Raw genomic sequence first — 15,618 nt, forward strand, 5'->3', positions numbered from 1 at the left:
CACACTTCCGCTTTGCGACAGCGTACGCCCCGGAAGCCGGAAGTACCTGACGGCAACCTTCCGGTGGTGGGAAAGTGAACGAAGCCAGAGTCAAAGCGGCGCATCCTGAGGCAGGTGGGGGTCCCTGTAGAAGAGGGAAGACAGGCCCCTGGATAGGGGCCGGCTTGGGAGGCCCGCGGAGCAGCAACTGCAGAAGCCGGCAGCGGCGGAGAGGGAATGTTGTGGGGAAGCGCCGATAAGGAGGCGCAGTCCGTCCCTCTCAGGGTTAGTGAATGAAACTCTCCGCCGGGGTCGGCCCGGGAACTGTGCGCCGTGGGTCCCAGCATGAATGCGGGCCCTGGCTGTGAGCCGTGCACCAAGCGACCCCGTTGGGGCGCCGCTGCAACTTCTCCGCCGGCCGCCTCGGACACCCGCGGCTTCCCCGGCAGGCAGAAGCGCGTCCTCGACCTCAAGGACGCTCCCGTGCAGTTCAGGGTCCCACCGTCCTCTCCAGGCTGCGTCCCGGGGCGGGCGGGACCGCACAGAGGCAGCACCACCTCTCTTGGTACGTGGGAGCATAAAAGTCTTTGTCTGTCTCCCGGACTCGAATCTCTTCCCGGTCTCTTAGGACCCGGGGACCCCCATCATTCCTTTCTGGCCTTGTGCGAACCATTCTGTGGTTCTCTTGCTGAACTTCCTGGCTTCTGCCTTCAAAAATCTATCAGGGAACATAAACAGTTATAAAGTCAATATAATAAGGGGTAATGGATGTTGTCATAAGTGAAGGACAGAGTTTAACAGTGGAAGTCAGAAGTACCACCTAGCTTAGACTGTGGGACCCAAAATGGGATGCTTATTTGAGGCCTGAAGAATGAGTAGGAGTTGACTGAGTGAAGAGAAGATAGAGAAGTATTCCAGGAGTGCGGCTGGTGTATAGAAGAGACTAATAACTGCAGAGAGGTAGGCAAGGGTCAGGTCATAACTGGTCATGCAATTTGTGCTGAGGCTTTTGAACTTTATTCCTAAGGGTAAGGAGAACCCTCTAGTGGGTAGGGGAGTGACTGATCAGGTGTGTGTGTGTGTGTGTGTGTGTGTGTGTGAAAACTCCCTGTGGCTGGTGTGTGGAAAACGTAAAACATTGGAAGGAGGCAGAGGTGGATGAGACCCAAGATTAGTTAAGAATTAGTCTAGGTAGTAGATAATAGTGCTTAGACTTGGATATCCAAATAGTGGATGGTTTTAGAAAAGAATGGGAAATGTGGATATGGGGCTCTGTGCCAGAAGTGTAGATTTGGGAGTTCTTGGCATAAATATGTAATTGATGCTGTGGAAATAGATTAGATCAAATGAAGTGTGTTGAGATAAGTAAACACAACCTGGGACAGAACCTTTAGGAACACCAACATTTAAGTGAATACTAAAGAGTAGAAACCAGGGAGATAGCAGAAAATGCTTGCCTCTGTGGTGCCATGCAGAGAAGAGAACATTTCAAAAAGGTGCATCAATCAACTGGGCAAAGTCAGGTAGGCCTATGGTGAATGGTTTATATGTAGGTCTCTTGGGACTTAGAAACAATGGAGACAGACTTGAACTAAGTCTTGAAGGAGGAACAGTGTTTGCTGTATAAAAGGGGAGAAAACATTATATAAGCAGAGGAAACAGCTCTTGCAAAAGTTGGTAGGACTGGATAGGAATGTTGGAGTGAGGGTGAGAACATGGGCAAGAGCTTATAGGTAATGGAAGCCACTAACATCTTTTAAGCAGAGGAATGCCATTTGGTTAATATTTTAGGAAGGATGTCTTTGGAAGTATCTTTTGGACTTTTTCTGCCTACACCCTGCAGACTACATTTTATCTAGTATACAGAGTAAGAAATATATGTAATGTGGTAAATATTTCATATTTATGACTGAAACAAATATTTCATGAAATAAGACCTACCTTAATTATGTATGGTGCATTCTTATATCCTCTTTCATTTTTAAAATGCTCATCATTTTTGGAAGTTTGTAAAACACTCGATTAGAGAATGTTAAGACTGTAGAAAAGAGTGATGGAGGCCAGTTGAAGGAAGCAAATACCCTTGACTAATAGGTGATGTAACTGTTCTTTTAATGATAATGCTATTGAAGGTGGAGAGGAAGGAATGGATTTAAGATTTAGAATGTAGATTTCAGCGAATGTGGTAAAGGAGAGTACAAGGGAGAGGAATTGAGGATAACCTCAACGCACTATATCTGACTTCTGTGAGAGGGTACTCTGTGGTTCCATTCATTTTATTTGTATATAAAGGAGGTGGGGCTAATTCCTGGGGGTAAAATAGTCAAGCCTCATTGTTTGGATCTTGAGTTTTCTGCAGAAGAGGAACCAGATTAATACTTGGACTGTACCCCATCTGTGTAAATATTTTCTTTTATACCTGACATAGGACATTGGTTAATAGAATGTTCAAAGTAAATGTATATCAGAAATTATTGTTTCATAGTTTGAAAATCTTTTAGTAAAATTCTTTTCCTAAAAAAAAAAACAAAACACCTGTATTTAGTTATTTTAGAAGAATAGGTAGGGTAGGGAAATGGACATTTATTTGTTTTCTTTACATTTGGTATTATTTATCTGCCTATGTATGTTTCTCATATTAAAATCTGTGAATGTACATATAGGTAGAAATCAGTATGCTGTTCGTATCTTGGTCAGGAATAACTTACCCAATTGCGTTGCTATAGAAGCTCCGCTTTTCTGCCTGTTATGACTACCTAGAGTGCTCTTCTCACCCTTGGAAGTATGTGTTGTTGACCCCATTTTACAAGAGAGTAGTAGAAACTCAAAGAAGGAAAGTAACTCACCCGAGCTGGTATTAGTAAATGATAGAGCCAGAATTTCAACCTAACGCTGCATGACTCCAGAGTTTGTATCTTTTTTCCTTCTCCTTTTTCCCTTTTGCCTTGCTCTCATTATTTCTGGTTAAAAGAAAGAAGCCTCTGCATGATTTTATGCTACTTTAGGAATCAGAGTGGTAACATCTTATAACAGTCCTGTGATGTGTTAGGTAAGAAACCTTTGAAAGCCAGAGCAGTGATGCGGGAAAGAGAAGTAGCAGTCCTTTACCAAGGGTACTTGAAGGCAAGAAAGACTGCCCACACTAAGAAATGGTTTATTAGCAGAAAATAATGGCCCTTCACCTCTTGATTCTTTTCCTTCATACCTTTCTCAGGTTTCCAGGTTATAGAATTCCTGAAGCCAGACAAAACAGATTCTCCATGTCAGGGCTGCAGGAGAGAGCCCTCTTCCCCTTGTACTTAACTGGAACACTCATCACAGTTTTTCACGAAATAATGTTGTATATAGTTATTAGGCTCTGTAGATGTATCACTGTAGTACTGTTTCATGTGTGTTAGAGGGACCTAGTCTTTGCATTCTGTTTAATCCTTACGTTTATGGAAAAGGTGTTTTAAATTCTAAACTGACTCAAAGAATGAATCTGTTATTTGAATCAATCTTGTGTTTGAGATTTTACTAAGTAAAATCACTAAAATAATGGTACTTAACAAGAAGAATCATAAACTTCAATATTTTATATGTAATTTTTATGATAGAAACTATTTAAAAATCTATTAATGAAAGATTTTTACTAATTGAAATATCAGTACTTTATGGCAAATATAAATCACATGTCTTTTGAATATTTTTCTGGTATAAAAGTCTCTTCAAATCTGAAATGTATTTTAATTACTCTATCATCTCAGATGTAGATAATCGGTTGATTTGCATGTTTGAGCCAGCATCTCTTTTGCTTACATTATAGTGTTTGAGAAGACATAGGTATGAATTGAGTCTTTGACTTAAGGAGGTGCCTAGATTCTTACATTGCAATTTGGAGAGTAGATGAGAATGTAAAGATTTTATCTGTCCTTATACTAAAATTTTATATACATTTAGCCCATAACCAGCACATTAAAATTTGACAGCTCACTTATTTCTAAAGCTCGTATAAAATGTGGCTTGGATTTGTTATATAGCATTTCCCTTTCCTGAGCCATTGATTCTACCTTTGCTATTGTTTACCAGTCATTTCTATTCAGTCATCTCTTTGGCAGCTCGTATTTTGTATTTACCCAATCATATTTTGTTCAAACATATTTGTCTGTATTTCCCATTTCTGCTTAATATTATCATCCTTCAAGTCTCTCAGGTTTGGAGCTTAGAGTCATCTTTAACTTCCAGTCATTGTGAAGTCTGTAGTTTTTCCTCAGTTTTTACTCTTTATTTTCACAAGAACTAGTTTGTGCCCTTGGTCAGTAGTTCTGAGAGACGGTTAATATTCGTGTTTTACAGATAAGGAATCTGAGACACAGAGAAATGACCTCTCACAGTGAGAGTGCCAGGATTCAAATCCAGGTGGTCTGTTTCCAGAGCCTGCGCCTCATGTATAAAGCCATACAAACTCTTTTAGGGGCCAGTCATCTTCTACCCTATGCCATATGTATATAGTTATGCTTCTCACTTATATCCTGTTGTCTGAGGATAGAAGAAAGTAATTAATCTTTGTTTGACCACAGAACCTAACATAGTGCCTTGCATGTATAGTATGCTGTAGAGATAGTCTACTTGAAGGAATGTATGCATATATATTAATTTTATTTTTTTACAGTTTTCAAACAAAAGACTATTACCAGTTGGATGGACACTAAAGCAATCAAGACAACTGAATCAGAAAGGTATAGAAACTTGCCTATATAGAGAAATGAATCACATAATGCGTGTATGTTTTATCTTGCTTCATTCTATTTTCTTTTTTTTTGCTTCATCCTTTTCCTTTTTTAACTTGAAAAAAATTTTTAAGGCAGTTTTATTCCTACACCATGCAGTCCATCCAGTGTGTACATTCATTGTCTCTCAGTATAATCACACAGTTGGGCATTCATCACCACAATCAATTTTAGAACATTTTCATTGCTCCAAAAAGAAAAACTCCATATGCCTTTTATGCCTCCCATTATTGACACGTAACATTGATGTGGTATCTTTGTTATGGTTGACTTAAGAATATTATGTTACTGTTAACTATAGTCCATAGTTTGCATTAGGTACAGTTTCCCCCTATACAACCTTATTATTGAGACCTTGTAATAGTGATGTACATTTGTTTTAGTTCATGGAAGGACTTTCTTTTATTTGTACTATTAACTACCTTCATCATCCACAACAGGGTTCACTGTGTTTTACAGTCCCATGTTTTATCCTCTAACTTTCCTTTTAGTGACATAAATGACCCTAAGCTTGCCCTTTCAATCACAGTCACACTCAAAATTCGGTGCTGTTGATTACACTCACAATAATGTCCTACCATAACCTTGATCCATATCTAAATCCAAACATGTATCATCAACCTTATTAAAAATTCTGTCCAAATTAAGCATTAGCTCCCCATTTTCTACCTTCATTCTATCTTCTGGTAACCAATATTCTAGATATTAACTCCTTGAGCTTGCTCATTATTTTTAGTTTATATTAGTGAGATAATGCAGTATTTCTCCTTTTGTGTCTGGCTTATTTCTCAACATAAAGTCCTCAAGGCTCATCCATGTAGTTGCATGCATCAGGACTTCCTGTCTTCTTATAGCTGAGTAATATCCCCTCTTAGGTATATATCACATTTTGTTTATACATTCTTCAATTGATGGACACTTGGATTGTTTTCATCTTTTGGCAATTGTGAATAATGCCTCTATAGTGAAAATTGGTGTGCAAATATCTGTTCACATACCTACTTTCAGTTCTTCTGCGTATATAACTAGTAGTGGGGTTGTCAGGTCATGTTGCATTTCTATACTTAGATTCCCCAGGAACCGTCAAACTGTCTTCCACAGCACCTGTACCATTTTAAATTCCCACCAGCAGTGAATGAGTCTTCCTATTTCTCCATACCCTCTCCAACACTTGCAGTTTTCTGGGGCTTTTCTTTTTTTTGATCCTGGCTATTTTAGTGGTGTAAAATGATATCTCATTGTGGTTTTGATTTTCATTTCTCTAGTAGCTAGGGATGTTGAGCATTTTTTCATGTGTTTTTTAGTCATTTCTTTGTCCTCTTTGGAAAGCTGTCTATTCAAATCTTTTGCCCTTTTTTGGGGGGGGGGGGAGGGTGGGGGAAGGTCAGCAATAGATGAGTGAATTAGACATATCTGAAAATGCCTGAGGCTGAAAATCTAGAAGTGCTACCGAGGAGGGATGAAGAGCTAGAGAGCTCAACTCTACCTCACCAAATCTGCTCCAAATCCAGGGTGAACCCCAGCATCTCAAAGAAGCCTTCACAGACCACCCCAGTCCAAAGGGATTCCCACTCTCCTAGAAAGTCCCCAAAGTGCACATGCTCTGGATAACTCACTTCTGTCACTCACCGTGTGGTCTCATGGGGGCCAAAAGAAAGGGGACACTATCAGCCATGTGCCCACTGGGTACCAGATTCTAAATTGGCACTTTCCCTTTTGCCCATTTTTAAATTGGGTTTTTGTCTTTTTATTGTGGAAGTATAGGATTTTAAAATATTTTCTGGGTATTAGACCCTTATCGAATATCTGGTATTTTAGTTTGTGAATGCTGCAGAAATGCATTATATCAGAAATGGGTTGGCTTTTATAAAGGGAATTTATTGAGTTACAAGTTTACAGTTTTAAGGCCATAAAAATGTCCAAATTAAGGCATCCAGAGATAGATACCTTGACTCAATCAAGAAAGGCTGCTCTGAAAAGGCACATGGATGATTTCTTCTGGTTTCAAAGCAGCTTCCCTGGAGGTGTTTTGTTTCTGCATCTCCAAAGGTGTCTCTCTCTCTGTATCAGTTCTGAAGCTTTTCCCAAAATGGGTCCCTCTTAAAGGACTGCAGTAAGCAACCCCACTTTGAATTTGTGGAGATATAGCTCCATGGAAACCACCTCATCAAAAGGTCCTATTCATGGTAGGGTGGGTTACATCTCTATGGAAACAACTTAATCAAAAAGATCCGTTCCGACAGTTTTGAATCAGGATTAAAAAACATAGCTTTTGTGGAGTGCACAACAATTCAAACTGGCACATGTGGTTTCCAAATATTTTCTCTTATTGACTTGGCTGCCTTTTCACTTTCCTGACAAATTCCTGTGAAGGACAAACATATTTAATTTTGACAAGGTTCCATTTATCTGTTTCCTGGCTCTTATATTTATGTCTTTTGTACACTTTGAGTTAATTTTTGTATAAGGTATGAGTTAGGGATCTTCTTTCATTCTTTTGGTTATCGATACCCAATTCTCCCAGCACTTTATGTTGAAGAGACTGTTCTGTCCCAGTTGAGTGCACTTGGAAATCTTGTAAAAAGTCGGTGTGTGTCTATTTCTGAACTCTCAGATTGGTTCCATTGATCAGTATGTCTATCTTTATGCCAGCAACATGTTGTTTTGATCATGTAATGTGTTTTTAAAACATGTAATGTGTTTTAAAGTCAGGAAGTTTGAGTCCTCCAACTTCATTTTTCTTTCTCAAGATGTTTTTGGCTATTTGAGCCCCTTTACATTTCCAAATTAATTTAATAATTGGTTTTCAGTTTCTTCAACGGAGTCTGTTGGAATTTTGATTGGGATTGCATTGATTTCCTCTTCAGATTGCTCATTACTAATGTATAGAAATACTACTGAATTTTGGGTGTTGATCTTGAATCCCACCACTTTGCTGAACTTGTTAGCTCTAGTATCTTTGTCATAGATTTTTCGAAACTTTCTAAATATGGGATTACGTCACCTGCAGATAGTGAAAGTTCTACTTCTTCCTTTCATATTTGGATATCTTTTCTTTGTTTTTATTATTATTATTTTTTGCCTAATTGCATTAACTAGAACTTCTAGCACAATATGGAATTAATGTGCTGACTGTGGGCATCCTTTTCTTGTTCCTGATCTTAGAGGGAAAGCTTTTAGTCTTCCACCATTGAGTGTACTATACTAGCTGTGGGTTTTTCACTGATGCCCTTTATCATGTTAAGGAAATTTCCTTCTATTCCTGTCTTTTGAAGTGCTTTTATCAAGAAAAGATGCTGGAGTTTGCCAAATACCTGTTCTGTGTCAGTCAATATAATGATGTGGATTTTCCCTTCAATTTGTAATGTGGTGTATTACATTAGTTTATTTTCTTGTGTTGACACCACCCTTACACACTTGAAAAAAAAACCACTTGATCATGGTGTATACGTCTTAATGTGCTGTTGGCTTTGATTTGCAAGTATACTGTTGAGGATTTTTACATCTTTATTCACTAGAGAGATTGGTCTGTCATTTTCTTTTCTTAGTAGATTATTTATCTGGCTTTGGTATTAGGGTGATGTTAGCTTCATAGAATCAATTAGGCAATGTTCCCTTCTCTTTAATTTTTGGAAGAGTTTGAGCAGGATTCATATTAATTTTTCTTGGGATGATTGTTAGAATTAACCTGTCAAGCCACCTGGTCCTGGGCTTTTCTTTGTCTATTGATGAGAGTTGTATGTTAGAGTTTCTAAATATTATCGTAGAAATATCTCTTTTCCTTCACTTTTGCCAGTGTTTGCCTCATGTGTTTTGGAGCACCCTGGTTAGGTGTATAAATGTTTGTGATTATTATTTCTTCTTGCCCTTTTTATAAATATATAATATTTTTGCTTTTAAGATCTGTTTTGTTTGATATTAGTATAGCTATCTGAACTCTTTTTTCATTGCTGATTACATGGAATGTCTTTTTCTAGCTGTTCACTTTTATCCTATTTGTATCCTTGGGTCTAAGGTTAGTCTCTTGTAGACAGTATATAGATGTATTTTTTTTTAAATCTATTTTGCCAATCTCTGTCTTTTGATTGGGGAGTTTAACCCATTAACATTCTATGTTATTACTGTAGAAGCAGTACTTCAATCATTTTATCCCTTGGCTCTTATATGTCATTCTTGTTTTTGTCTCTCTTGGTACTCTTTTTGTTCCCCTTATATTTCTATACTCTCCTTCAAGCCTTTTTGCCCTGTATTTTCTTTATAACCTGCAGACCTCCATTTTGTATTTCTTATAGGGCAGGTCTCTTGTTAACAGACCAGCTCAGCTTCTGTTTATTTATGCATATTTTAAACTCGTTCATTTTTCTTTTTTTCTTTTTGCACAGGCAGGCACCGGGAATCGAACCCGGGTCTCCGGCATGGCAGGCGAGAACTCTGCCACTGAGCCACTGTCACACCACCCAACTCTCATTTTTGAGGAACAGTTTTGCCAGAGAAGGAATTCTTGGCTAGAAGTTTTTCTCTCTCAGTGTCTTAAATATATCATACCACTCTCTTTTCACCTCCATGGTTTCTGATGAGAAATTAGCACCTAGCCTTATTGCAGTTCCCTTATATGGGATGAATCACTTTTTTCTTGCTGCTTTCAGAATTCCATCCTTATCTTTTGCAGGTGACAGCTGATTATTGTGTGTCTTGGACTAGTTCTAATTGGATTTATTCTGTTTGGAGTAGTTGCACTTCTTGGACATGGACCTTTATATCTTTCATAAGAGTTGACAAATGTTCGACTATTATTTCCTCAAATAGTCTTTCTGGCACTCCCCCACCCCCACCCCATCCCTTCTCCTTCTGGATCACCTGTGACACAAATGTTTTTGTGCTTTGTGATGTCCTTCCTGAGACTGCTCAGTTTTTCCATTCTTTTCTCTTTTGTCTGTTCAATTTTAAATGTTCTGACTCTAATTTGCTGATCCTTTCTTCTAATCTGCTGTTGTATGCCTTTAGTGTATTTTTAATCTTATCTGTTGTGCCAATACAGCAGATAGTAATCTTTGCAATCTTTTTCCTGCAGCCCTAAGATGGCAGGATATTTTTAACCCTCTGGAAACTCAGCCTCTAATGCTGGTGGATGCAATGGGGTGGATCCCTGTCTAGGACAGGGTAAAGCAGCAGGAACTGGGGAGTATGAATTTGGGGCTAATAGCTGGATCAGTACTGGTCTGTATCCCCCTCTGTACTTAGGGAGGTGACTTCTGAGACCCTCCCAGTCTGCAGCTGCCCAGCAGGCAGGAACTGGTATACCCAGAGCTGCTTGCCTCGAGAGTGGGTGATGGGCACCAGGAGCTGGGGTTGAGTGGGTAAATCACAGTTTTCCACTGTAGTTTCTCAATCCTGCTCTTCCTGTGTGTCGTGCAGTACTCCCCTGGTCTCTGGAGCCCCACAACAATTGTTTCGGACAATTTCTGCCTGTCTACAAGCTGCTTTAGGAAGACGAGTGAGGCCTGCAACTCCCTACTCTACCATCTTTCCAGAAGTCCTCTCCATCTATTTCATTCATCCTTCGAACTTATAAATAAACATTTTTAGAGTGTCCTATGTGTCGGGAACCCTCCTGTGTACTTGAGATATAGAGATAAAAGGGCAATAGTCTGTTTTGAAGACACTCATAGTGTAGTGGTGGGGACAGGTCCAACAACACGTAGTTAATATATAATATGATCCTTGCAACAGGAAAGCTGCAGTGGTAGTTGACAGATGGAAGGAACAGTCAGTTTTACCTTTGGGTCATCAGGGAAGGCTGCACAAAGAGGTGAGTGAAGTTTAAGACTTTAGGAAAGGGCATTTTAGGCACAAATGCAAAGACATGGAGTCACAAAAGAGCAGTATGTGTGCTCAAGTGACCACAAGTCATTTATTGTGACATTGTGGAGGTGTGTTGGGTCAGTTATTCTTTTTTATCAGAAGTTGTTTTAAGTTCTTTCTGTTCTCTTCTAGTTTGCACAGTACGGAAAATAACAACACAAGAGTAGAATCCATGATGAGTTCTGTACAAAAAGATAACTTTTACCAGCATAACACGGAAAAATTAGAAAATGTTTCTCAGCTAAGTCTTGCTAAATCGCCTATTGAAAAAAATGCACAGTACTTGAACCAGAAACAAAAAGCAACTCTGTGCAAATGGCAAAGTGAAGGGAAACATACAGAGCGGCTTTTGGAATGTGAGCCTCCCACAGTGACCCTGGTGCCAGGACAGTTCAGTAATGCTAATGTTGATCAATCCTCCCAAAATGACCATCACAGTGACACAGATAGTGAAGAAAATAGGGATAATCAACAATTTTTGACACCTGTAAAGCTTGCAAGTATAAAGCAGACTGCAGAAGATGAACAGGCCAGAGAAGCCAGAAGCAGCCACATGTTCAGTGAATCTGGTCACCTTGGGGAAGAATGTGGAAGTTGTCAGCAAGAAGAGATAGATGTGGTGCCAGAGAGTCCATTGTCAGATATTGGTTTTGAGGACATTGGTACTGGGCTAAAAAATGCCAACAAATTGAGTGGACAAGAAAGTAGCCTCGGAAATTCTCCGTTTGAGAAGGAAAGTGAACCTGAGTCACCCATGGATGTAGATAATTCCAAAAACAGCTGTCAGGACTCAGAAGCAGATGAAGAGACAAGCCCAGGTTTTGATGACCAAAAAGATGGCAGTTCCTCTCAAATAGCAAATAAATCTTTAAGGTTTCAAGTGAGAGTTGCTGACGCTGAGTATAAGAAACGGTACTCTACTAAGGGAAGTGAAATTAGATTACATTTCCAATTTGAAGGAGGAGAGAGTCGCACTGGAATGAATGATTTAAATGCCAGTTCTACTTTGAATGTAGAATGCAGAAATTCCAAGCAACATGGAAAAAAGGATTCTAAAATCACAGATCATTTCATGAGATTGCCCAAAGCTGAGGACAAAAGGTAATTTTTCTCATCAGAAGACTCTCTCTAATAGTGTAACACATTTTATAACCTTGTAAGGTGGTTTAACAAAGTTACGGTTTAAATTGTGAAGCAATGAAGGCATTGCATTTCTTCTTAGCTATTTATGCTAAATTTAATCCTACACGCAAATATTTAAATTCTAAAAACTGAAAACAAGAAGTAAAATAAGTATTGGAAATCAGATTTTTGGTTTTATGAACTTCCTTTTGAAATTTATGAGAATTATTAGAACATGAAAGTATTAGATTGATAGTAGCTGCTTTAGGCCAGATATTTCCCTAGATCATTGTTTACTACATTTTTTCTGATGTTTAGACAATCCTGCCAGATAGCTGGTATTGTACCCACTTTACAAATAAGAAAACCGAGATTTGAATTAAAGAATTCATTGAAATCATTAACTTTTGGCTGCTAGTGTTGAGGTTTTAATCCAAGTCTGTCTCATTACAAAGCTTATATTTTGTCATTATTCCATACGGAAACTGAAAGCCCACTTTCAGAATTATAATTTCCTTGATTATTAATTTTCTAGCATGCAATAAAAAGTTCATTTCATTTAAAATTATTACATAGAGTCCTGAGAGTCAGGTCAGTATTTGTAGCTGATACCATGAACCCTTACTCATTTGACAGTGTCCATATATTCGTGTTTGGAAATTCCTTCTACAGACTGTTGAAAATAAGCTCTTGGGATTTACTATTGATTGTAAATATAAAAGAATAAAGGAGAGAGTGCAGGCTTGGCACACTTAACAATGAAGTTCTGGGTAAGTTTTGTACTTGTGTATCTGAGGGAATTTAAACAGTAAATAATTTGTGACTAACTACATTTGTCTTGACCTTAGAAAAGAACAGTGTGAAACCAAACATCAAAGACCAGAAAGGAAGATCCCTAAATACGTTCCACCTCGCCTTTCTCCAGATAAGAAATGGCTTGGGACTCCCATTGAGGAGATGAGAAGAATGCCTTGGTGTGGGATCCGGCTGCCTCAGTTGAGACCATCTGCCAATCACACAGTAACTATACGGGTAGGTGTTACCTCTCAGCTATAAAGAGAAATGGCTGTGAAGACCTGATGCATTGTGATATTTATTAAGGTGAAAAGCAGACCAAAGCACAAACAGTTCTTCACTTTTCTGCAAATATAAAGTACTGAGAAGTTATAGGAGAAATAGAATGATAGCTTAAGTGCTTAGCAAATCAGCAAGATGAGTCACTGTCAACTGATGATGAAATGGAATTTTTTTGTTATTTTAAGAGAATTGCTTGGATTCTGTTTTAAGATAACTTCATTGAAGTATATAAAATTCACCTATTTTAAGTGCACAATTCAGTGGATTTTTAGTACATTACTGAGTCATGCAACTATCACCATAATTCAGGTTTCGAATATTTACGTCACTTTCTGGGTTGTTATAAATATCTGTCTCATTTATTTGTCAGTACCTATGTTAGATATCACAGGGACTACTTAAAATTAAGACATGATCTCTTTAATCATACAGCTTAGTCTAGAGGTCATTAAAATTTTGAAGATCAAAATACTTGGCATGTTTATAATGGGAGAGACATTGATTAGGGATGTGAGGTTGAGCTGAGCCCAGAAAGAGCAGAAATTTCTTAGGTGGAGTTTGTAAGATAGGAATAGTAAGATGAGTATTTCAGACAGATGTGTAGGCTTTAAAAGAAAAGACTATGTGGCTGAAAAATATTTATTTTAGAAATGGAAGGCATTTGTTTTGCTAGAGCTTAGAATTCACATGGGGGAATGGTGGGGGAGAAGACTTGAAAAGTGGATTGGGCCCCTCTCACTGGGCTTGAGCCTATAGGTATCTGAGAAAATTGAAATAATTGTCTTGTAGCAAGTTTAACCAGACAGTTGGATGTCAGGAAAATTGAAGTTAGGGTACATTGTAATCCGAAGTCCAATAAGAGATGGGATAAGAGGTAGTAAGTGAGGCTGGTAATTAGCAAATTGTGCTGCATGGGTGGATGTGCTTCAGGGCATCTGTCTTGACTTGAATTTATTTTCTTATGTATATATTTGTTTTGTTTTGCTTGTTTGTTTTTACATGGGCAGGCACCAGCAATTGAACCTGGGTCTCCGGCATGCAGGCTAGAACTCTGCCTGCTGTGCCACTGTGGAACGCCCCTAAATTATATTGTATAACTGTAAAAACTCTGTATTAAAAGAGCTAACAAGCACAGTTAAATGTGAAAATGCTTAATTCCATTTTTCAGCATGTGAAATTCCAGCAGGTTTGCCAAGAGAGAACTCACTTTTGTGGAGACTATAGCATTAAGATTCTCCTGCCACTGTTGTATGACTGAAGAGTGCTCTTATACATCCAAGAGCAGTTAGAAAACTATCAGTAATGATTTGCAGCTATTTCAGTTTTTATGGATTCATAATTTTCTATGTAATAAAGTACTGTGTAAAAAATACCCAAAACAGCAGGATACACATTCTTATCTGGTACATATGGAATGTTCTCCAGGATAGAGCATATGCTAGGACATAAAACAAGTCTGCATAAATTTAATAAGATTGAAATTATCCAAAGCACATTCTCTGACCACAACAAAATGAAGCTGGAAATTAATAATCACCAAAGAACCAGAGCTTTCACAAATATATGGAGATTAAACAACACACTCTTAGATATTTAAACAAGTGGGTCAAAGAATAAATTGCTTGAGAAATCGGTTAATATCTGGAGACAGATAATGAGAATACAACATTTCAGAACTTCTGGAATGCAGCAGAGACAGTGCTGAGAGGGAAATTTATGGCCCTAAATGCCTAAAATTAAAAAATAAAAAATAAGAATGAGCAAAAATCAAGGGCTTAACTATGCACCTGGCAAAAAAGAGAGAACAGCAAACTAACCCCAAAACAAATAAGAGAAATAATAAAGACTAAATCAGAAATAAATGAATTGGACAACAACAAAAAAAACAGTAGAAAGAATCAACAAAACCAAAAGTTGGTTATTTAAGAAAATCAAGAAAATTGATGAACCCCTCCCTAGCTAGACTGATAAAGAAAAAAAGAGAGAGGAAGCAAATAAAATCAGAAATGAGAGGGAGGTCTTTAACATGGATCCTGAAGACATTTAAAAAATCATAAAAGGATACTATGGCGGCCACCCCTGCTCACTGCTCCTGGAGAAGGCACGGGCTTTCCTGGGGTAATGACTTTTACACGATGGGGCAGAATATGATGGTGACAGGAAGCCAGAAGGAGCTGAGTGTGAAGCTCCTGCCTTCGTTTCCGTAACATGGCCTGGCATTAAATTCAGAAGATTATAAGAAGTAACTGAAAGGTTTTAAGATATGAGGTATTTGAGAGAAAGGAAAGTAGATGAAATGATTTTAAGTGAGTGTGCTTTATTGGCTGCGCTCCTGGGCAGAGCTCACCGAACCCAACATGGAGTGAGGAAGCAACATCTGGCACCCAACCTGGGGCTCAAAGAAGAAGACTCCAAGACAATATTAAGGAACCAAGGAAAAGTCTCTGTTAGAGGGACGTTTGTCCAGCCGATAGAAGAGGACTCGAGTCATATTGATAACGGAACCTTGGTTTGGATTCCCTCGAAGAGAATAAAACCCAGATATGCTGACCCTAATGAAAATAACTAAATGGGTAATGTACATTATAGGACATATAACTTTAATTGCTGAAGGACAGGGATATAATTATCCTTACTGGGCTTCTATTCCTAACCCACCTCTGCTGCAGGCCCTAACATGGGCAGATCCAACTTTACCAAAATATCTGAATGCTAGTTTAGGATTCCCAGGTCCAGTAGATTCAAGGCTTCCAAAACTACTTAAGGAAGAAGAAAAATGGTATCAAATTTAACTCTTCCATTTTTAGAA

The 15,618-nt window shown here is 38.5% G+C and overlaps 1 protein-coding gene across 11 annotated transcripts in view; it reads left to right on the forward strand.

The window, feature by feature from the left end:
* Positions 1-34: 34 nt before the first annotated feature.
* Positions 35-15,618, forward strand: part of PARG (poly(ADP-ribose) glycohydrolase) — a 185,652-nt gene continuing 170,068 nt past the window's right edge. For 3 of the 11 annotated variants that reach the window (XR_013161355.1, XM_077124627.1, XM_077124628.1), the window contains exons 1-4: positions 35-544; positions 4,631-4,697; positions 10,743-11,711; positions 12,581-12,764. Coding sequence is in view for 10 of the 11 variants with exons in the window: in XM_077124627.1 (XP_076980742.1) it covers positions 325-544; positions 4,631-4,697; positions 10,743-11,711; positions 12,581-12,764 (1,440 nt within the window). In the remaining variant the exon portion in view is untranslated. The remainder of the gene's footprint in view (positions 545-4,630; positions 4,698-10,742; positions 11,712-12,580; positions 12,765-15,618) is intronic. The other 8 variants (XM_077124629.1, XM_077124630.1, XM_077124631.1 and 5 more) reach the window with 8 other exon arrangements.

This window comes from Tamandua tetradactyla, chromosome 13 (genome assembly GCF_023851605.1).
Source record: "Tamandua tetradactyla isolate mTamTet1 chromosome 13, mTamTet1.pri, whole genome shotgun sequence".
Lineage (NCBI taxonomy): Eukaryota > Metazoa > Chordata > Mammalia > Pilosa > Myrmecophagidae > Tamandua > Tamandua tetradactyla.